The 17,554-nt window shown below is 40.3% G+C and overlaps 1 protein-coding gene across 12 annotated transcripts in view; it reads left to right on the plus strand.

Moving 5' to 3' along the window:
* The window catches only part of EPS8 (EGFR pathway substrate 8, signaling adaptor), a 219,117-nt gene that overhangs the window by 133,629 nt on the left and 67,934 nt on the right, over positions 1 to 17,554 (plus strand). For 10 of the 12 annotated variants that reach the window (XM_073319138.2, XM_073319198.2, XM_073319214.2 and 7 more), the window contains 2 exons: positions 13,873 to 13,923; positions 15,800 to 15,867. In XM_073319138.2, coding sequence (XP_073175239.1) covers positions 13,873 to 13,923; positions 15,800 to 15,867 — 119 coding nt within the window. The remainder of the gene's footprint in view (positions 1 to 13,872; positions 13,924 to 15,799; positions 15,868 to 17,554) is intronic. The other 2 variants (XM_073319206.2, XM_073319194.2) reach the window with 1 other exon arrangement.

Consider the following 17,554-nt stretch of genomic DNA (forward strand, 5'->3'; position numbering starts at 1 on the left):
TGGATGGAAGATACTGAAGTAAAGTGTTATTACTGTTTATTGGAACTAACTACCATGGGGTATATAAAGAAACTCTGTCAAGGTTAACAGGCTCAACATCTGCCTCCTTTGGATTATGGTTTAGTGGTTAGAGTTGGAGACTGGGAGTCTGGACCCTGGGATTCTATTCCCTGAGCTTTGTAACTTTGAACAGGTCAATTAGTCTTTCTGTGTCTTGTTTTTTTTCCCATCTGTATGTTAGGTAGAGAAAACTCTCTGCCAAGAACTGCCTGATCCCTAAAGCAGTATATATTTCAGGGCCCTGCCATAGCCTACCCCTGAAAAGAAGCCCTATGGTATTGATAATCTAGGGTTTTCTTCCTTCTCTCTGTTTCTACACATGAATCATAGAAACATTTTTCCTATAAAATGTTAGAACGTTGGCTACCAGAGTAAATGGAGGAGGAGTCATTTAGAGTTATACCTGTCTTGTGTATATAGAGTGAAGCATAATTCATTGCCCAGAATCAGTTCAGATGCTGTGTTTCATGTACTAGTGTAAGCATAAGATTTAAAATACTAAGGCTCTTTTGTTACCCCAGGATTAGCTCATGGCAGGGCCATCACATCTCTTTCCATCCTCCTTAGGCAGATGGATAGAGTTTGACTGTTGCACGTGTCTCTCTCAGATGTCACCTTAACAAGGGACCTTCTGCCTGTTAAGTTCTAAATGTAGAATTAAATATACTATTTAAATGTTGAGTAGAGGTACAATAATCTCAACACTGTAAAAATTAAAACAAGCGTCTCTTAACTTGTTCTGACATCCAGAAGGAGGTTTGAGGCAGACCAGCTGGGTAAAGATAAAAGGGGAAAAAAGATAGAGGTGACCTCATGGTGGGAGTCTACTACAGATGACCAGATCAGGAAGAGGAGAAGGATATGGCATTTCTAGAACAAACAACAAAAATATCCAAAACACAAGCTCGGGTAGTCATGGGGGACTTTAATATCCTGACATCGGTTGGAAAAATAATACAGCAAAATAAAAAATTTCCAACAAGTTCTTGGAGTATATTATGGACAACTTTTTGTTTTAGAAAATGGCAGAACTAGCGGACAGCCATTTCAGACTTGATTCTGACCAATAGGGAGGAATTGCTAGTGAGTCTGCAGGTGGAAGGCAATTTGAGTGAAAGTCATCATGAAATGATAGATTCCATGATCCTAAGGAAAGGAAGGACTCAGAACAGCGGAATAAGGACAATGGACTTCCAAAACAAACTTCAACAAACTCAGAAAGCTTATAGGTAAGCTCCAAGGGAAGAAAATATAAGGGATAAAGGAGATCAGGAGAGTTTCAATAAAACAATATTAAAGGTAGAACAGCAAACTGTTATGTTGCAAAGGAAAGATAGGAAGAGGACAATATGGCTCCAACAGAGCTGCTTAATGGCCTGAAAATCCAAACAGAATCCTACGAAGAACAGAAACACGGACAAATCGTGAAGGAGGAGAACAAAAAATAGCAGAAGCATGCAGGGACAAAATCAGAAAGGCTAAGGCATAAAATGAGTTTCACCTAGCAACTGACATAAAAGGCAATAAGAGGAGGTTATTTAAGTAAATTAGGCATGTAGGAGAAGGGACATGCAGGTCCTCTATTCAGTATGGAAGGAGAGATAACTGGTGGCATCAAAAAGGCTAAGGTGTTTAATACTTGTTTTGCATCAGTCTTCACTACAAGGGTCAATGGTGACTAAATACTCAACACAATATTAAAAAGGGGGAAGGAATGCAAGCTGAAATAGTGAAAGAACAGGCTAAAGAATATTTACATAAGTTGACAGGAACAAAACTTTGTTCAATAGGATATCGGAGTACACGTCTGTGTTTGAAGACCAACTCAAAGAAAACTGAAGTTAATGCAAGGAGGAAAGGTGGAAGAAGAGGTGTTGACTGAAGTTGCAGGAGAGAACCTGAATCAGAAGAAAGTGTCTGTACACTAGGGAAGTACACTTACATAGGAGAGAGATCTGGATAGTTGAGAAGAACCACCCAGTTTGCCTGGGCAGCAGTGAAAAATGTGACAGGAGTATTGTGGGACTGACAAGTAACAAAATGGAAGGAAAAGTGTATGCTGCATGTGTTTATCCCTGCCTGTCTTATGGTTTTCAAAATGGAGGGTCTTACATAGATGAAAGAAAACAAGATATAGGTAACAGAAAATAATATACTGAGGAGAATGACTGACAGACAAGTGGATGGTAGACAGTGTGTGCATGGAGGAAATTAGGGGGAAGATCAACTCTGTGATAGGCTGCGGAGTGCACATTTCAGTGGGCTGCACATGTGATAAGAATGGGAGAAGAATGACCAGCAAAGAGAGCCTGGGAAGAAAAGGACAGCAAGAAAGGAACTGGAAGACCAAGGATAGGATGAAAAGGGTCTGTTAAGAGATGTTTGAAGACAAAGGGACTGGAAGTCCAAGACCTATAAATCTGTGCCAACTAGTGGAAGGGACGGTATAGAATTTTGGACATGCCTTTAAAAAGGGGAACAATGAGGACCTCAGGCTAAATGGTCCATAATTCCAAACTTCCATACCTGGAAAGATATTGGAACAAATTATTAAACAATCAATGTATAAGCACCCAGAGGATCATAGGATTATAAGGAATTGCCAGCATCAATTTGTCAAGAACAAACCATTCCAAACCCCTAACTTCCTTCTTTGACAGGGTTACTGGCCTAGTGGATGAGGGGGAAGCTGAAGGTGTGATTTATCTCAATTTTAGTAAAGATTTTGACACAGCCCCTCGTGATGTTCCTATAAGCAAACTAAGGAAATGTAGTCTAAGTGAAATTACTATAAGGAGGGTGCACAGCTGGTTGAAAGACTGTTCTCAAAGAGTAGTTATCAATGGTTCAATGTCAAACTGGAAGGACACGTCTAGTGGTTTCTGCATGGGTCAGTGGTGGATCTGGTACTATTCAATATTTTCATTAATGATTGGATAACTGAGTGATGATTGTGCTCATAAAATTTGAATGACACAAAGCTGGGAGGGGTTGCAAGCACTTTGGAAGATAGTATTAGAACTTAAAATTACCTTGAGAAATTTAGAGAATAGGTCTGAAATCAGCAAGGTGAAGTTCAGTAAAGACAGGTGCAAAACACTATAGTTAAGCATTAAAACTCAAATGCACAATTACAGATTGGGCAATAACTGGCTAGTGGTAGTACTGCTGGAAAAAAATCTGGGATCACAAATTGAATATGCGTCAACAATGTGGTACAGTTACAAAAAAGGGTAATACCATGTTATCAATAGGAGTGTTGTATGTTAGACATGGGAGGCAATTGTCCTGCTTTGCTTGGCACTGATGAGGCCTCAGCTGGAGTATTGTGTCCAATTCTAGGTGCAACACTTTAGGAAACATGTGGTTAAACTGGAGAGAGTCTGGAGGGGAGGAACAAAAACGATAAAAGATTGAGAAAAGCTGACCTATGAGGACAGGTTAAAAAATCTGGGTATGTTTAGTTTTGAGAAAGGAATACTGTGGTGGGACCTGTTAACTGTCAAATATGTTAAGGGCTGTTATAAAGAGGATGGGCTGTTATAAAGAGGATGGTGATCAATGGTTCTTCATGTTCACTAAAGGTAGGACAAGTAGTAATGGGCTTAATCTTCAGCTATGGAGATTTAAGATAGCTATTAGGAAACCCTTTCTAACAATAAGGGTAGTTAAGTTCTGGAACAGGCTTCCAAGGAGAGCTGTGGAATCCCTGTCACTGGAAGTTTTTAAGAAGAGGTTAGACAAACACCTGTCAGGGACTGTCTAGGTTTAGTTGGTCCTGCCTCAGTACAGGGAGCTGGACATGATGACCTCTTGAGGTCCCTTCCAGTCCTGCATTTCTATTGACATAGCTCAAGTACAGTTCGCGTTTATTTTAATATTAAATTCCTCAGTGATCCTTTTTAAACAGGAATTTCTGCATCCTGTATGCACTCCCTGGACAAACAAATCACACATAATTAAAACATTAGGAAGTAGGTAAGAAAACCCAGTAAGACAAATGTTGATCAAAGTTACGTTTAATAGAACATTTTTTATGTGACCAGGACACATCTTTACTCTTCTGGCTGTCTTCCCAGCTCTGTATTATCACCCATTCATTTTAACTAAGAAGTGTGGCAGAATCAGCATAATTCTCTACAAATGTAGACTTCGTTCTTTGTCTTGAAGTGCTGTATCTTCCTGAGTTTTTATTTCAAACACAATAGATAATTTCAGGTATGGAATTTTCATTTATGAAAAAAATAGGAGCCATGTGGGTAGATTTGAGATTAGTGATGGACAGAAGAGGCTTTCGTCTCTAAATATCTTAGAATCCAGCCCAGATTAGTATTTATTGACAGTTATCATATAATTGCTATTTGGTGGCCTATGTAAAATGACAGGTTTCAGAGTAGCAGCAGACTACACATGCCAGGGTTTTTTAACCTCCCCTCATAGGCTGGGGTTTTAAAACCATTTATTTTTGTTTCTCTCCTCTGGACTCTCTCCAATTATTCCCTCTTTCCTAAAGTATGGCACCCAGAATTGGACACGCTACTCCATCTGAGGCCTCACCAGTGTTCAGTAGAGTTGGCCAATTATCTCCCGTCAGTTACTCCAGAGGTCTTGCACTAACTTTTATACATGCTTTGTTTTTTCATCCTCACATGGGTCATCAACAGAGTTGGAACCCATCCTTCCCATTGCTACAGAGACCTCTTTTACTTCAACTGTAGAAGTTGGACCCAACTTGGTACTCCTGTTTTGTAATCCTGGGGGGTGGTCAGGGTTGAAAGAATAGGCTGGGGTAGGCAAACTTTTTGGCCTGAGGGCCTCATTGGGGTTCCAAAACTGTATGGAGGGCTGGGTAGGGAAGCCAAACAGCCTGGCCTCTGCCCCCTATCCGCCCCCTCCCACTTCCCGTCCCCTGACTGCACCCCTCAGAACCCCCAACCCATCCAAGCCCCCCCCGCTCCTTGTCCCCTAACTGCCCCCCTGGGACCCCATGCCCCTAACTGGCCCCCTCCCACCCGGGACTCCCACGCCTATCCAACCCCCCTGTTCCCTATCTCCTGAGCGGCGCCCCCCCCCAATCTCTGCCCCATCCAACCCCCCCCCGCTCCCTGTCCCCTGACTGCCCCCCAGACCCCCCTGCCCCTTATCCAACCCCCCCCCACTCTTTCCCCCTCCCCCCCCCCTTACCTTACCATGCCGCTCAGATTACCAGGACTGCCCAACCAGAACCAGCCATCCCGCCACACAGTCAAGAGCACCAGGGCAGGCCGGCGGCTCTTGCAGCCAGGCTGTCTGGTAGGAGCTTGCAGCCCCGCCGCCCAGAGTGCTGGCGGCACGGCGAGCTGAGGCTGTGGGGGAGGAGGACAGCAGGGGAGGGGCTGAGGGCTAGCCTCCCCGGCTGGAAGCTCAAGGGCCGGGCGGTATGGGCCTGCAGGCTGGATGTGGCCCGCGGGCCGCAGTTTGCCCACCTCTGGAATAGGCTATCCTGACCCCATAGACACAGGGCACCTCTTGCTCTGAGAATTGCACCCACTCTATCTCTTTCCCCACCCCCCTCCATCCATATCATGCCCTGCCTCGGGAAAATGCTTGATCCAAAAGGCCCAATCAGCATAATCCTTTTGGCCCTGTCCCTTATCCAAAAGGGCAGAGAGCATTTTGAATCTGTCTAGTTCTTTCAGCACTGCCTATCTGAGAGAAATTTGTCTCGCTAACCATTGTGTGGTCTGTCTAATATTCCTGTAACTCTCCTGGTGAGTGTCTACATGCATGTGTGGTCCCAGCAGTGCGCAGTTCTTGCAACCTCTGTTTGGATTGCCACCAGGCCTATCTCCACGGCTGCAGCACAGACGGAATAGCCCCATCAGTGAAAATAGTCCCCCTCCTCCTCCGCCAGTGCACCTGTACATCTGGGCATATCTCACCTATCAATTCCCTGCCATGGTAGGGGCCTCGGGCATTGGTGGTACCCGTTCTCTCCTGTTCTCTACCGGTGGCACACAGTTTCCTGAGAACTGAAATATTTTGGCCTAACTAAAGTCTTTGGGTATAATATAGGGGTATCTGGATGAAATTTGATGGCCTGTGGTAAACAGGAGGTCAGACTGATCCAGTGGTGCCTTCTAGCCTTAAACTCTATGAAACTGTGAAATAGGTGAAGGGTGGGGGACAATGCTTTTATTCTTTCTGTGTACCAGCCCTTATGGGGAGAAAGACTATGTGCCATACATAGATTGCCCTGGGACTGAATAAGTATTTCTAAGCAGTGGAATACTAGACATCAGGACTCTTGATTTCTGTTTCTTGCTCTGTGAGCTGAATGTTTCCTTATGGTTACAGAAAGCATAGCTAAAGGTAACATCACTCTTGTCTGGCTCATCTGTTGGAATGGAGCCTGGGACCTCTATATGTAGAAACATAGCCTTTACCACTTGAGCTAAAGAACATGATGTGGCTTAGTATGAAAGTAATATCAGAATCATAGACATCATATGTGGTCTAGCCACTAGAGGGTGACACAGAGCCACACTGTTCGTATGGGTGGCACAGGCCCCTAATTTGTCACGTTCCTTCAGAAAGACTGTTTGGCAAAGTGGTTGAGACTTGACAGTTCTATTAGAGTCCTGGATTCTGTTCATAGCTCTTCCTGAAGGGACCTTGTGCAAGCTCTTGCTTCTCTTACCTTTGAAACTGATGAGTGATAGCTACCCCTTAAAGTATGAAACTTCGGTTCATAGTAAGTTGTGAAGGGCACAAAAATATTAACAGCAGTCAGTAAGTGAGCTGGGACTAGAACTCTTGAGTCTTTGGGCTTGCAATTGAGTGTACCTTCCACTGGGTTACAGGTCAGAGTGTAGGGGAGTCCCTCCCTCTTTCTTGTTTGCTTCCCCAAAATGGTATGAAGGCTATACCTTTTCCCATCATCACAAGATTGTCTGCAGCAGGGGCAAAAATCACAATAATTTCCGGAGAGGTGACAACACTAATGGAGTTTCCAAAGGCACGGATAACTGTAGACAAATCCACATCAGAAGAAGAATTACAATCACATCTTAATCAGTGTTCTAATGTGTATTGGAGAAAATAGTAGCAGACAGAGATTCAGCTAGGCACTCAGATACTATGGTGACAAATGTAATGTAAGCACCTGTTTAGAGTAGAATAGTGAATCTCCTAGACAGTCAGAGAGCCCACACTATGAGTAAAGTGGTACAAAGATTTTACCTTAGGACATGATTTGATTTTTAGATCTATGCTGTTAAAATTCTTTTGATTAGACTTCTTCAGCTGTGGAGCATAATTAATAGATTGACTTAAATCTGTGTTTCTTTTCCTTAGCATCATAAAAAAATTATCGTAGGTAGCTATTGTTTTAGGCATTTCAACTGTTTAGATTACCCATGTTTCAGAGGAACAGCCGTGTTAGTCTGTATTCGCAAAAAGAAAAGGAGTACTTGTGGCACCTTAGAGACTAACCAGTTTATTTGAGCATGAGCTTTCGTGAGCTACAGCTCACTTCATCAGATGTTTACCGTGGAAACTGCAGCAGACTTTATATACACACAGAAATCATGAAACAATACCTCCTCCCACCCCACTGTCCTGCTGGTAATAGCTTATCTAAAGTGATCAACAGGTGGGACATTTCCAGCACAAATCCAGGTTTTCTCACCCTCCACCCCCCCACACAAATTCACTCTCCTGTTGGTGCTAGCCCATCCAAAGTGACAACTCTTTACATAATCAAGTCGGGCTATTTCCTGCATAGATCAAGGTTTTCTCACATCCCCCCCACCCCCATACACACACAAACTCACTCTCCTGCTGGTAATAGCTCATCTAAACTGACCATTCTCCAGGTTTAAATCCAAGTTAAACCAGAACATCTGGGGGGGGGGGGGGTAGGAAAAAACAAGAGGAAACAGGCTACCTTGCATAATGACTTAGCCACTCCCAGTCTCTATTTAAGCCTAAATTAATAGTATCCAATTTGCAAATGAATTCCAATTCAGCAGTTTCTCGCTGGAGTCTGGATTTGAAGTTTTTTTGTTTTAAGATAGCGACCTTCATGTCTGTGATTGCGTGACCAGAGAGATTGAAGTGTTCTCCGACTGGTTTATGAATGTTATAATTCTTGACATCTGATTTGTGTCCATTTATTCTTTTACGTAGAGACTGTCCAGTTTGACCAATGTACATGGCAGAGGGGCATTGCTGGCACATGATGGCATAGATCACATTGGTGGATGTGCAGGTGAACGAGCCTCTGATAGTGTGGCTGATGTTATTAGGCCCTGTGATGGTGTCCCCTGAATAGATATGTGGGCACAATTGGCAACGGGCTTTGTTGCAAGGATAAGTTCCTGGGTTAGTGGTTCTGTTGTGTGGTATGTGGTTGTTGGTGAGTATTTGCTTCAGGTTGCGGGGCTGTCTGTAGGCAAGGACTGGCCTGTCTCCCAAGACTTGTGAGAGTGTTGGGTCATCCTTTAGGATAGGTTGTAGATCCTTAATAATGCGTTGGAGGGGTTTTAGTTGGGGGCTGAAGGTGACGGCTAGTGGCGTTTACTCGTGCTAAACTGCATTTCTACAAGCTTAGTGTTTTGGATATGAACATGGTTTTAAAAGAAGGACTATGTGATTAAATAGAATAAGCTCAATGGTTTTGACACTTGTATTAATTCTGTCTGGCTGTGCCCGTTGTGGAGCCTTAATAACTCTCTTCATGCGTGGAGGGAACCGATGAGCTGGACCTGGGAAACAAGATGATTACACTGGAGAGTGAAAGCATAAAGGGAAAAGTGTTAACTTTCATTAAATCAACAACTTCCAGAGTTCATTCTCAAGAGTCACAGTGAGAAATATTCTTATTGAAATACCTTGCAATAGGCAGGCAAATGGCAAACACTTCAGTGTTGCTGTATGGCTGTCAAAATGATATTAGTGAATATTAATTAGTTACTTTAATTTCCACATTTGGATTTCATTCCAGTAAGCACATCAGAGAGTCGTACTTATTTTGTCTTAGACAGAAAAACAATGTGGCCTGAGCCTAAGAAATGTCAGTGTCAATCTTTTGGAGCTGCTGTAAGAGTTTCCAAAAGTGTATTAGTAGAAACGAGATAAAATTTAATTTAAGGCTCTACTGAGTTTTATGTAACATTTAACCAAATATCTGGAAATGGTATTAGGACCAAGCCTAATTAGAAGCAGAAAAGTGGATAGAGCAATAAGTGATATTCATGTACGTTATATTTGAAAATTTAGGAAGAAATTCACTTCTATATGGAGGGCCATCACAAAGTGAATGTGCTACTTTAAGTCCTATTTTTGACCAATTAAATGAGACTTAAGTATTGCACAGTCTTTGTGTTTCCCCTGTACACAGAGATTAATTTCAACCTTATTGCAGCAGAATGTTGGTATTAAAAAACATACCAATATCTACTCTCACCAAACCAAATTTCTTACTTAGATATTGCTTTCCTTATTCTGTTTTATTAGCTGACCTTTGCCAACACACATGCAGGGAGGGTGAAGGCTACAGATAGAAAATTATTTTGATTGTACCAAACTTCTAGTCCATCCATATCAGAATTAGTTTGGGTATTTTATAAATAATTTTTACTGTGTTAAATATGTATTTAATTAAAAAAAGAATCACTTAAGGAAATATTCAAACATTGAATTTGAAATCCAGGAAATTTATGGTAGACATAAATTAATGAAAAAGGAGAAAAGGGTTGTATTAATCAAATACTAGAAAATTCATACATCTTACAGACAGGCAAACGTATTATTACATCATGCAGTCATACTGGCCTCAAGAGTAGCTTCGTGAGGAGGGTGATGCAGTAATCCAGTCTGCAGGTTACTGTAGGAAAAACCATGAAAACACTACATGTTGAAAAATTAATCCCTGACACTTGCAAATGAAAGGTTTTCGGGTTTGTGTGTGTGTTTAATGGGACATATCCTCTACATTTATCATCTTGATCTTGGTTAAGGGAAGATTTGGGCCAATATTTTCAAATTCTAAATGGATCTGATTGGTGAAATCTTGGAGGAATAGTCTGTCAAAATCTGCAGGTCTCTTGAAATCAAAATACATTGTGAATTTCACTGGATATTTTGTTTAAAAAAGAAAATTGGGAGGGGTAAAGTTCCAACAATGTCGGGACATCCTACTTTGACATTTTTGGAATGAGACATTTTAGTTTTTTGTTTTGAAATGACTTTTTATATAACATAATACAAAATAAAAAGTTGACATCATAACAAGACTGTTGAAACAAAATGTTTTGATCAACCCTAAACTATTTATTAATGTTTTAAATTTCCTTCATAGAGAATTTCATAATTTTGGAGCAGGAGGGACCTCTGATGCCCAGAAGAAAGGGCATGAGAATAATTGCCCTAAGAGGGAAGTACAAAAGAGAATCTTCCCTGTGTGGAGAACTCTGATAATAGTGGAAGCGTATAACATGGAACTAAGAAGGACAAGTGCTAAAGGAGTGGAGTCTTGTGACAGGTTCTCTGAGTTGAGGTCCCTGCAAGGAGCGGCAGAGCTATTCTGCTGACTCTTGCTAATTTATGCTGGAAGCCAGACCATATAGGGCACATTAGCGCCAATCCAGAATATAAAGCTGTTTGTGTAGTCCTTTTTGGAAGGGAAATGCAAACGAGGATCAGGGATTAAAGGGTTTTGCAGGTAGAACCCTTAGGCTGAAATTTAGATTCATAGATATTAAGGTCAGAAGGGACCATTATGATCATCTAGTCTGACCTCCTGCACAATGCAGGCCACCGAATCTCACCCACCACTCCTGCAATAAACCTCTCACCTATGTCTGAGCTATCAAAGTCCTCAAATCATGGTTTAAAGACTTCAAGGTGCAGAGAATCCTCCAGCAAGTGACCCGTGCCCCATGCTACAGAGGAAGGTGAAAAACCCCCAGGGCCTCTTCCAATCTGCTCTGGAGGAAAATTCTTTCCCAACCCCAAATATGGTGATCAGCTGAACCCTGAGCATGTGTGCAACATTCACCAGCCAGATACCCAGGAAAGAATTCTCTGTACTAACTCAGATCCCACCGCATCTAACATCTCATTGCAGGCCATTGGGCCTATTTACCATGAATAGTTTAGGATCAATTAATTGGCAAAATCATGTTATCCCATCATACCTTCTCCTCCGTAAACTTATCGAGTTTAATCTTGAAGCCAGATAGGTCTTTTGCCCCCACTGTTTCCCTTGGAAGGCTGTTCCAGAACTTCACTCCTCCGATGTTTAGAAACGTTCGTCTAATTTCAAGTCTAAACTTCCCAATCACCAGTTTATATCCATTTGTTCTTGTGTCCACATTGGTACTGAGCTTAAATAATTCCTCTCCCTCTCTGATATATTTATAGAGAGCACTCATATCTCCCCATAGCCTTCTTTTGGTGAGGCTAAACAAGCCAAGCTCCTTGAGTCTCCTTTCATAAGACAGATTTTCCATTCCTTGGATCATCCTAGTAGCCCTTCTCTGCACCTGTTCCAGTTTGAATTCATCCTTCTTAAACATGGCAGACCAGAACTGCACACAGTATTCCAGATGAGGTCTCACCAGTGCCTCGTATAACGGTACAAACATCTCCTTATCTCTACTGGAAATACCTCGCCTGATGCATCCCAAGACCGCATTAGCTTCTTTCACGGCCATATTACATTGGTGGCTCATAGTCATCCTGTGGTCAACCAATACTCCAAGGTCCTTCTCCTCCTCCATTACTTCTAATTGATGCGTCCCCAGCTTATAACTAAAATTCTTGTTATTAATCCCTAAATGCATGACCTTACACTTCTCACTATTAAATTTCATCCTATTACTATTACTCCAGTTTACAAGGTCATCCAGATCCTCCTGTGTGATATCCTGGTCCTTCTCTAAATTGGCAATACCTCCCAGCTTTGTATCATCCAGCAAACTTTATTAGCACACTCCCACTTTTTGTGCTGAGGTCAGTAATAAAAAGATTAAATAAGATTGGTCCCAAAACTGATCCCTGCAGAACTCCACTGGTAACCTCCCTCCAGCCTGACAGTTCACCTTTCAGCATGACCCGCTGTAGTCTCCCCTTTAACCAATTCCTTAACCACCTTTCAATTTTCACATTGATCCCCATCTTTTCCAATTTAACTAATAATTCCCCATGTGGCACGGTATCAGACGCCTTCCTGAAATCTAGGTAAATTAGATCCATTGCGTTTCCTTTGATGTTTTCTACTGAAGTTATCAAAAAAGGAAAACCTCAGGAAGTGGTTAATTCTGGACACTAATGTCTATTTCAAGAATGGAGACTGTCGCTCGTGAGCCTTCTTTATAGCTTTTCCTTCAGTCAACCCATCCTGAGCAGTCACTGTGAACTGGCTCTGAGAAAGACATGGTAATAAGCAACTGAGTTGGCCATGTCAGGGAAGGGAATGAAGCTTCCTAACTATTGGTCTTTAAATGAGTATTTGAAAAAATTGTTGTCAGTAATGGCTACCGGTATTTAGGCTGAAATTGGGATGTATATGTATTAGAAGCCAAATTTTGGAACAGCTCTAAGTGTAGAATATATTCTCTGGCAGATATTTTCCCTAAAGGTTGGGAAGTCTCAGTGCAGTAATTGTTTCTGCTAATGTTTTTAACCATAATTGAGAGAATAAGTGGGATCTGGTAGAATCGGTCTGATTTTGCCAGACAGAGTTGAGCAAATTGGGATTATATAATGCATAATGGAAAACACTATGAGGACTTCTCCAATAGAATTCTTAATTTCTCCTTGTAATAGAACTTCAAGCTTTCTACCTTTACTTCTGGAATGCGTATTATATCCGTTATGTAGCACCATACCAAATCATCTGTGAGGTAGTCTCTTCTGGGTGACTGGCCTCCCAAATATTTTCTACAGAACGCCCCTAGTAATTGAGATAGAGATTGCTATCAGGTGCTGCCAAACATCACACACATGTAGATATCTAAAAAATGGTGAGGAAACTCTGCTGGATCTGTAATGATAGTGAAGACAGTTGAGTGACGAATATAGATATTCGTAAGCTCTGCTTACAATTCTCTGATTTTTATAAATTGCTTTTTTTTTTGTTCTGAGTAGAGTGTGTGCGCACACCACATGTTACTTACCTTTTATATATACAAAAAAATATATAAAAATATATATAAAAAATAAAGGTAACAGTGTAAAACTATTACCTTCCTGGGGCTGAAAACATTTCAAGTGGCATCTTGTCTACCGAGAGTGCTATGCTGTTCTGTTGTATGGGGACATGTTCGTTGCTGCTGTCATACAGTGCTTTTGGAGGTACTATCTTTGCACTAAGGCCTAAGGTGTTTAGCAGTTGTGCACACTAAAGATTATAGACCACTTTTTGGAAGAGTTGCATGTTGGCCTGTATCACCTTAAATGAAATGCAGTGTAACCACCATGCAAGCCAAAGTTTCTAATGTATAAGTATAATAGAGGTGTGTATTTTCATATTAATGAGTTTTGCAAACCTTACAGCAGATGTAAAATTTCTTGTCCGGTTTAATTTGGTGAAAGCAAAAACATTAATCTATTTAACCTTCTGTTTGAAAAAGCCCAGCAGGTCAAGCTTTCAGTAAATCAGAATGTACAGTCATTTTTCTACATGTCCTCTTTCCTGTTGCACAACATCCAATTATTCATTTACAGCTAGTAAGTTATACTGTTGCCCTGTCATCTTTGGGATGGAAATAATTATAGCTGTTGGGTTAAACCAGACATTACTTTTTAATTCCCTTGTTTTGTTAGGAACAGATGGACTTTACTTCTTCAGATCATCGTCCAAACAAAAAAAGAAAGGTAGCAAATGAAATAGAAATGGTATATTGAGTGTTTTGTGGGGTGCGTGTGTGTGGTGTGTTTTTTTTTAAATACACTTCTGAAAATAAGTAATATGCTGCAGAAGCAAAAATATTAGTAACAGTTAAATTAAAGCATTAAATGTCAAGGACATTTGTATTGGTGTTTCTCAGTAATTCAGTTAGAGCAGATGATGGGGATTTTTTTTTTTTAGAGTATGCCCTTGTGCCCCATCCTAAATGCATCTTCTGGTAATCCACAGTAGTCTGGTATTTGGTTGATTGTACTGCAGACTAATCTCACTAAAGCAAACTGAATAACTGTTGTAAGTTAATTGCCTATTTCAGTAAGCAACACTGGCCTTCTGGGAAAAATTACGGCTCTGTAACTGACTGCCTTCTATGAGATGCACAGACACGATGAAACTGTGGGCCTGTACCTCCTGCTAACTATCACCTGCTAAATAATTTCCCACTGAAACCATGGGAGTTGAGGCTACTTCGCTTCTTGCAGCATAGGGGTCCTCTGTTATTAAACCCACATTCTACCTGACTTGGAATACCCATGTAAAGAAACACAGTTTGGCAAGGCCCTTGGTTTAACATTGGTCTAAGACCTCAATGGGTATCATTCTCTTCTGCTGTATACGGCCCTCCCAAAAGATCTACATAGTTTATAGACCCTAAGGCCTTAAATACCTATTCAACCCAAACCTGCCTTCATTTTTAGTAGTTGAAGTAGTGCTTTGATATAGTTAGCTCTTGGAGACTACAGTAGCACACTTAATTTTTCTCTCATGCACCAGTTGCCTCTATGGTGAAATTGACACATGCTGTACATATCAGTTTTTCTCAGCTTGAAACCCAGTTAATCAAAATGCTCATTTATCTCATCTTAAGGCAGAAAAATTGATTATTTCAAAAAACAAAAATACTGAAAGCTAAATCCTGCAACCCTTTATCCTGTCAGGTCTCTGATTAACTTCACTTGGAAATTTGCCTGAGAAAAGAAAGCAAGATTAGTCCCTTCGGTGATTTCTGAGTAAAGGTTCCAAATATTACATTGAGAATATTTTTGTATTAAATTAAGATGAGATGTTTTCTTCCCTGATTATGACATTGTAATATGTATTCTATTTTCCCCACTGGCATAAAATGGACCCAAGATGATATTTCTGATTTTGCAGCGTTATATAACAGAAGAATATAAGAGATTTCTGTTAGAGTAATTCAGTGTGGTAGTTCTGTACTGCATCTTCTGCATTTGTCCTTTCTCGGCCTATTTAATTCATTTATTTTTAATATTTAAGAAGTCGGAAAGAAAGAAAGAGAAAGAAAGAAAGGCAAAACAGATTTTTGTGTTTTTAAAATAATTTCTAAAATATTCAGTTTCAAACCCCAGTATTTAAAATATTGATTTGGATTTTTTTTCTGCTAATTCCTGGGGCTTTTTAGCTATAGAGTAGTAATATATAACTTGGTTTCAGAGTACGTTAATGCATATACGAAAAGCCCCACATCAGTTTTGCTAGCTACATAAGTGGGAAGTCAATGATTTAATATTCAAAGTTCACAGTGCATTATTTTCAAACAATGCTTAAAATGCCAATAACCCGCTGTATTCTGAGTTGTTGCATCTAGCATTTTGTTTGCCTCCTACTGGCTTTTTTCCTGGTATTGTTCATGTGGCTATATATTGTGCTCAAGGCTACAATGAGGTGAAGGCTTTTCCTTTTGAGTACGATAAGTAACAGCTTTTCTTTTTCTGTGTTTGTATAAAAATATTGTGGGTATCTATGAGACAGTTTTAAAAGATATAAGCTTCAGCATAACATGGAAGCAGGTGAAGAATTAGTCTCTTAATTATTATTTTTTAGAGCAAAGAAAGAATTATGCACGGGACAGTGCCAGCAGCATATCCGAAACTTCACAGTATCATGTGGAGGTAAGACCGAGATTTCCAATTGGAAAAATAACAAATGTCCTGACATGTTTTTTTAGGATAAAATGCAAGGTCTATTTTACTCTTTCTAGTACATTTCTGCATAATATGTAATGGTTTGTTTTCTCCCCCCCCAAGCAGTGTACATATACATCATCTAAAATGTTTTGCCAGGCAAATGTCACTTTTAGTATAATATACATTTGATTATGTCTTGGATCCTGCAGCTAGACCAAAATGGGCTACAATTGTGTCAGATTTTATGAGAAAAGCAGGATTGCCTGCAGTTACTATTTGGCAGGGGGAAGGGATGTATCTATGCAAAATCTAGGTGCCTCAGGAAGTGATGCTGATAATTCAATAGGTGATGCGCTTTTCTCCTTGAGCTTGTTGCCTTCTAGTCTTCAGGCACAGTGTTGAGATGCTCTGTGTTACTGAAGCTCCATGTTGGATGATATGGAAAATGGAGGCTTTGATAAAATATCATCATCATCATCAGAGAGCTCAGACTCTCTTCACAACAGCAGGGGTCTTAACTTCAGGGCTGGCTATAGTCTGTTATGGTTAATTACGTTCTGCCTACCAAATTCCCCTTACTTTGCAATGCAGAGTTTATCTCTCGCTTCCTGCCTTAAACTGCTGAGCAGAATTACCTTATATTGATGTCATGATCTACCCCAGGAGTAAATCCATTTAAATTTTTCAGGGAAGCAAGTCCTGGATGCTCATATATTGTTAGTAAAGCACTTTGTGATCCTTTGTCATATAAGACCATTTAAAATATAAGATGACATATTACAGCCTTATTCTAATATGACAGTAGACATTCTGTTGTGTAACCAAGCAGCACTGTTATGGGACTAAATTAGGTCCTGCCAATGCCATAAATTCACAGTTCCTCATTGTTCAGCTTTAAATTCAGTACCTGTGTAAGTTGTTGTTACATGTTCGATGGTTCTCAGCAGCATCTTGCATTCTATTGCTCAGATCCCCTTCACAGTCTGCTTGCAAGGAAATAGTTATGTTGCTTTTGACTCTGTATGGTTTTGGCTACTTTAGATATTAAAGTTAGGTGTCGGTACTGTATTGGCATAAAAGATTTCTGCATGTATTTGGAATGCAAGTGTTGCCGTGTGAACAATGAGTATAATCTCATTACTAAATTTTATTTTACCTTTTGAGTTGTTTCAATTCCCTTTCATTTCTGTGTTAATATTATTTGGTCATATGCAGCAGCCACATCCACTGTCTTGGTTACACAGTTAATAGGTATACCATTTTGTGTATTTGATGCAAACACACTAAATAATTTTTTAAAAATTAAAATGATGTAAAAGATATGAAGTCTTATTCATATTAATAAATAATTGAGACTGAGTTAAAGTTTGAGCTCTTGGATAAAAATGTAAAACTGGATCTGTTGTGGTTTATGGGCAGCCTTGCATAGTTGACACGTTAGAAAATAAATGTAGCAAAATCATAACGGCAAAGAAATTGGATGGATCCGGAGCAATGGCAGCAAGATCGTATTTCATCTGCAGGCCACTGGTTAAAAATAAAATACATGCCAGGCTGGTAGTGAACAAAAGTACTACCATATAATATTTATTTTGTAGTCTATATGAAATGAGTGGCCAGTCTATCTAGAAGGTGTATCTCTGAGAAACAAATGAACACCACATCATTGCCA

This window comes from Lepidochelys kempii, chromosome 1 (genome assembly GCF_965140285.1).
Source record: "Lepidochelys kempii isolate rLepKem1 chromosome 1, rLepKem1.hap1, whole genome shotgun sequence".
NCBI classification, from domain to species: Eukaryota; Metazoa; Chordata; order Testudines; family Cheloniidae; genus Lepidochelys; species Lepidochelys kempii.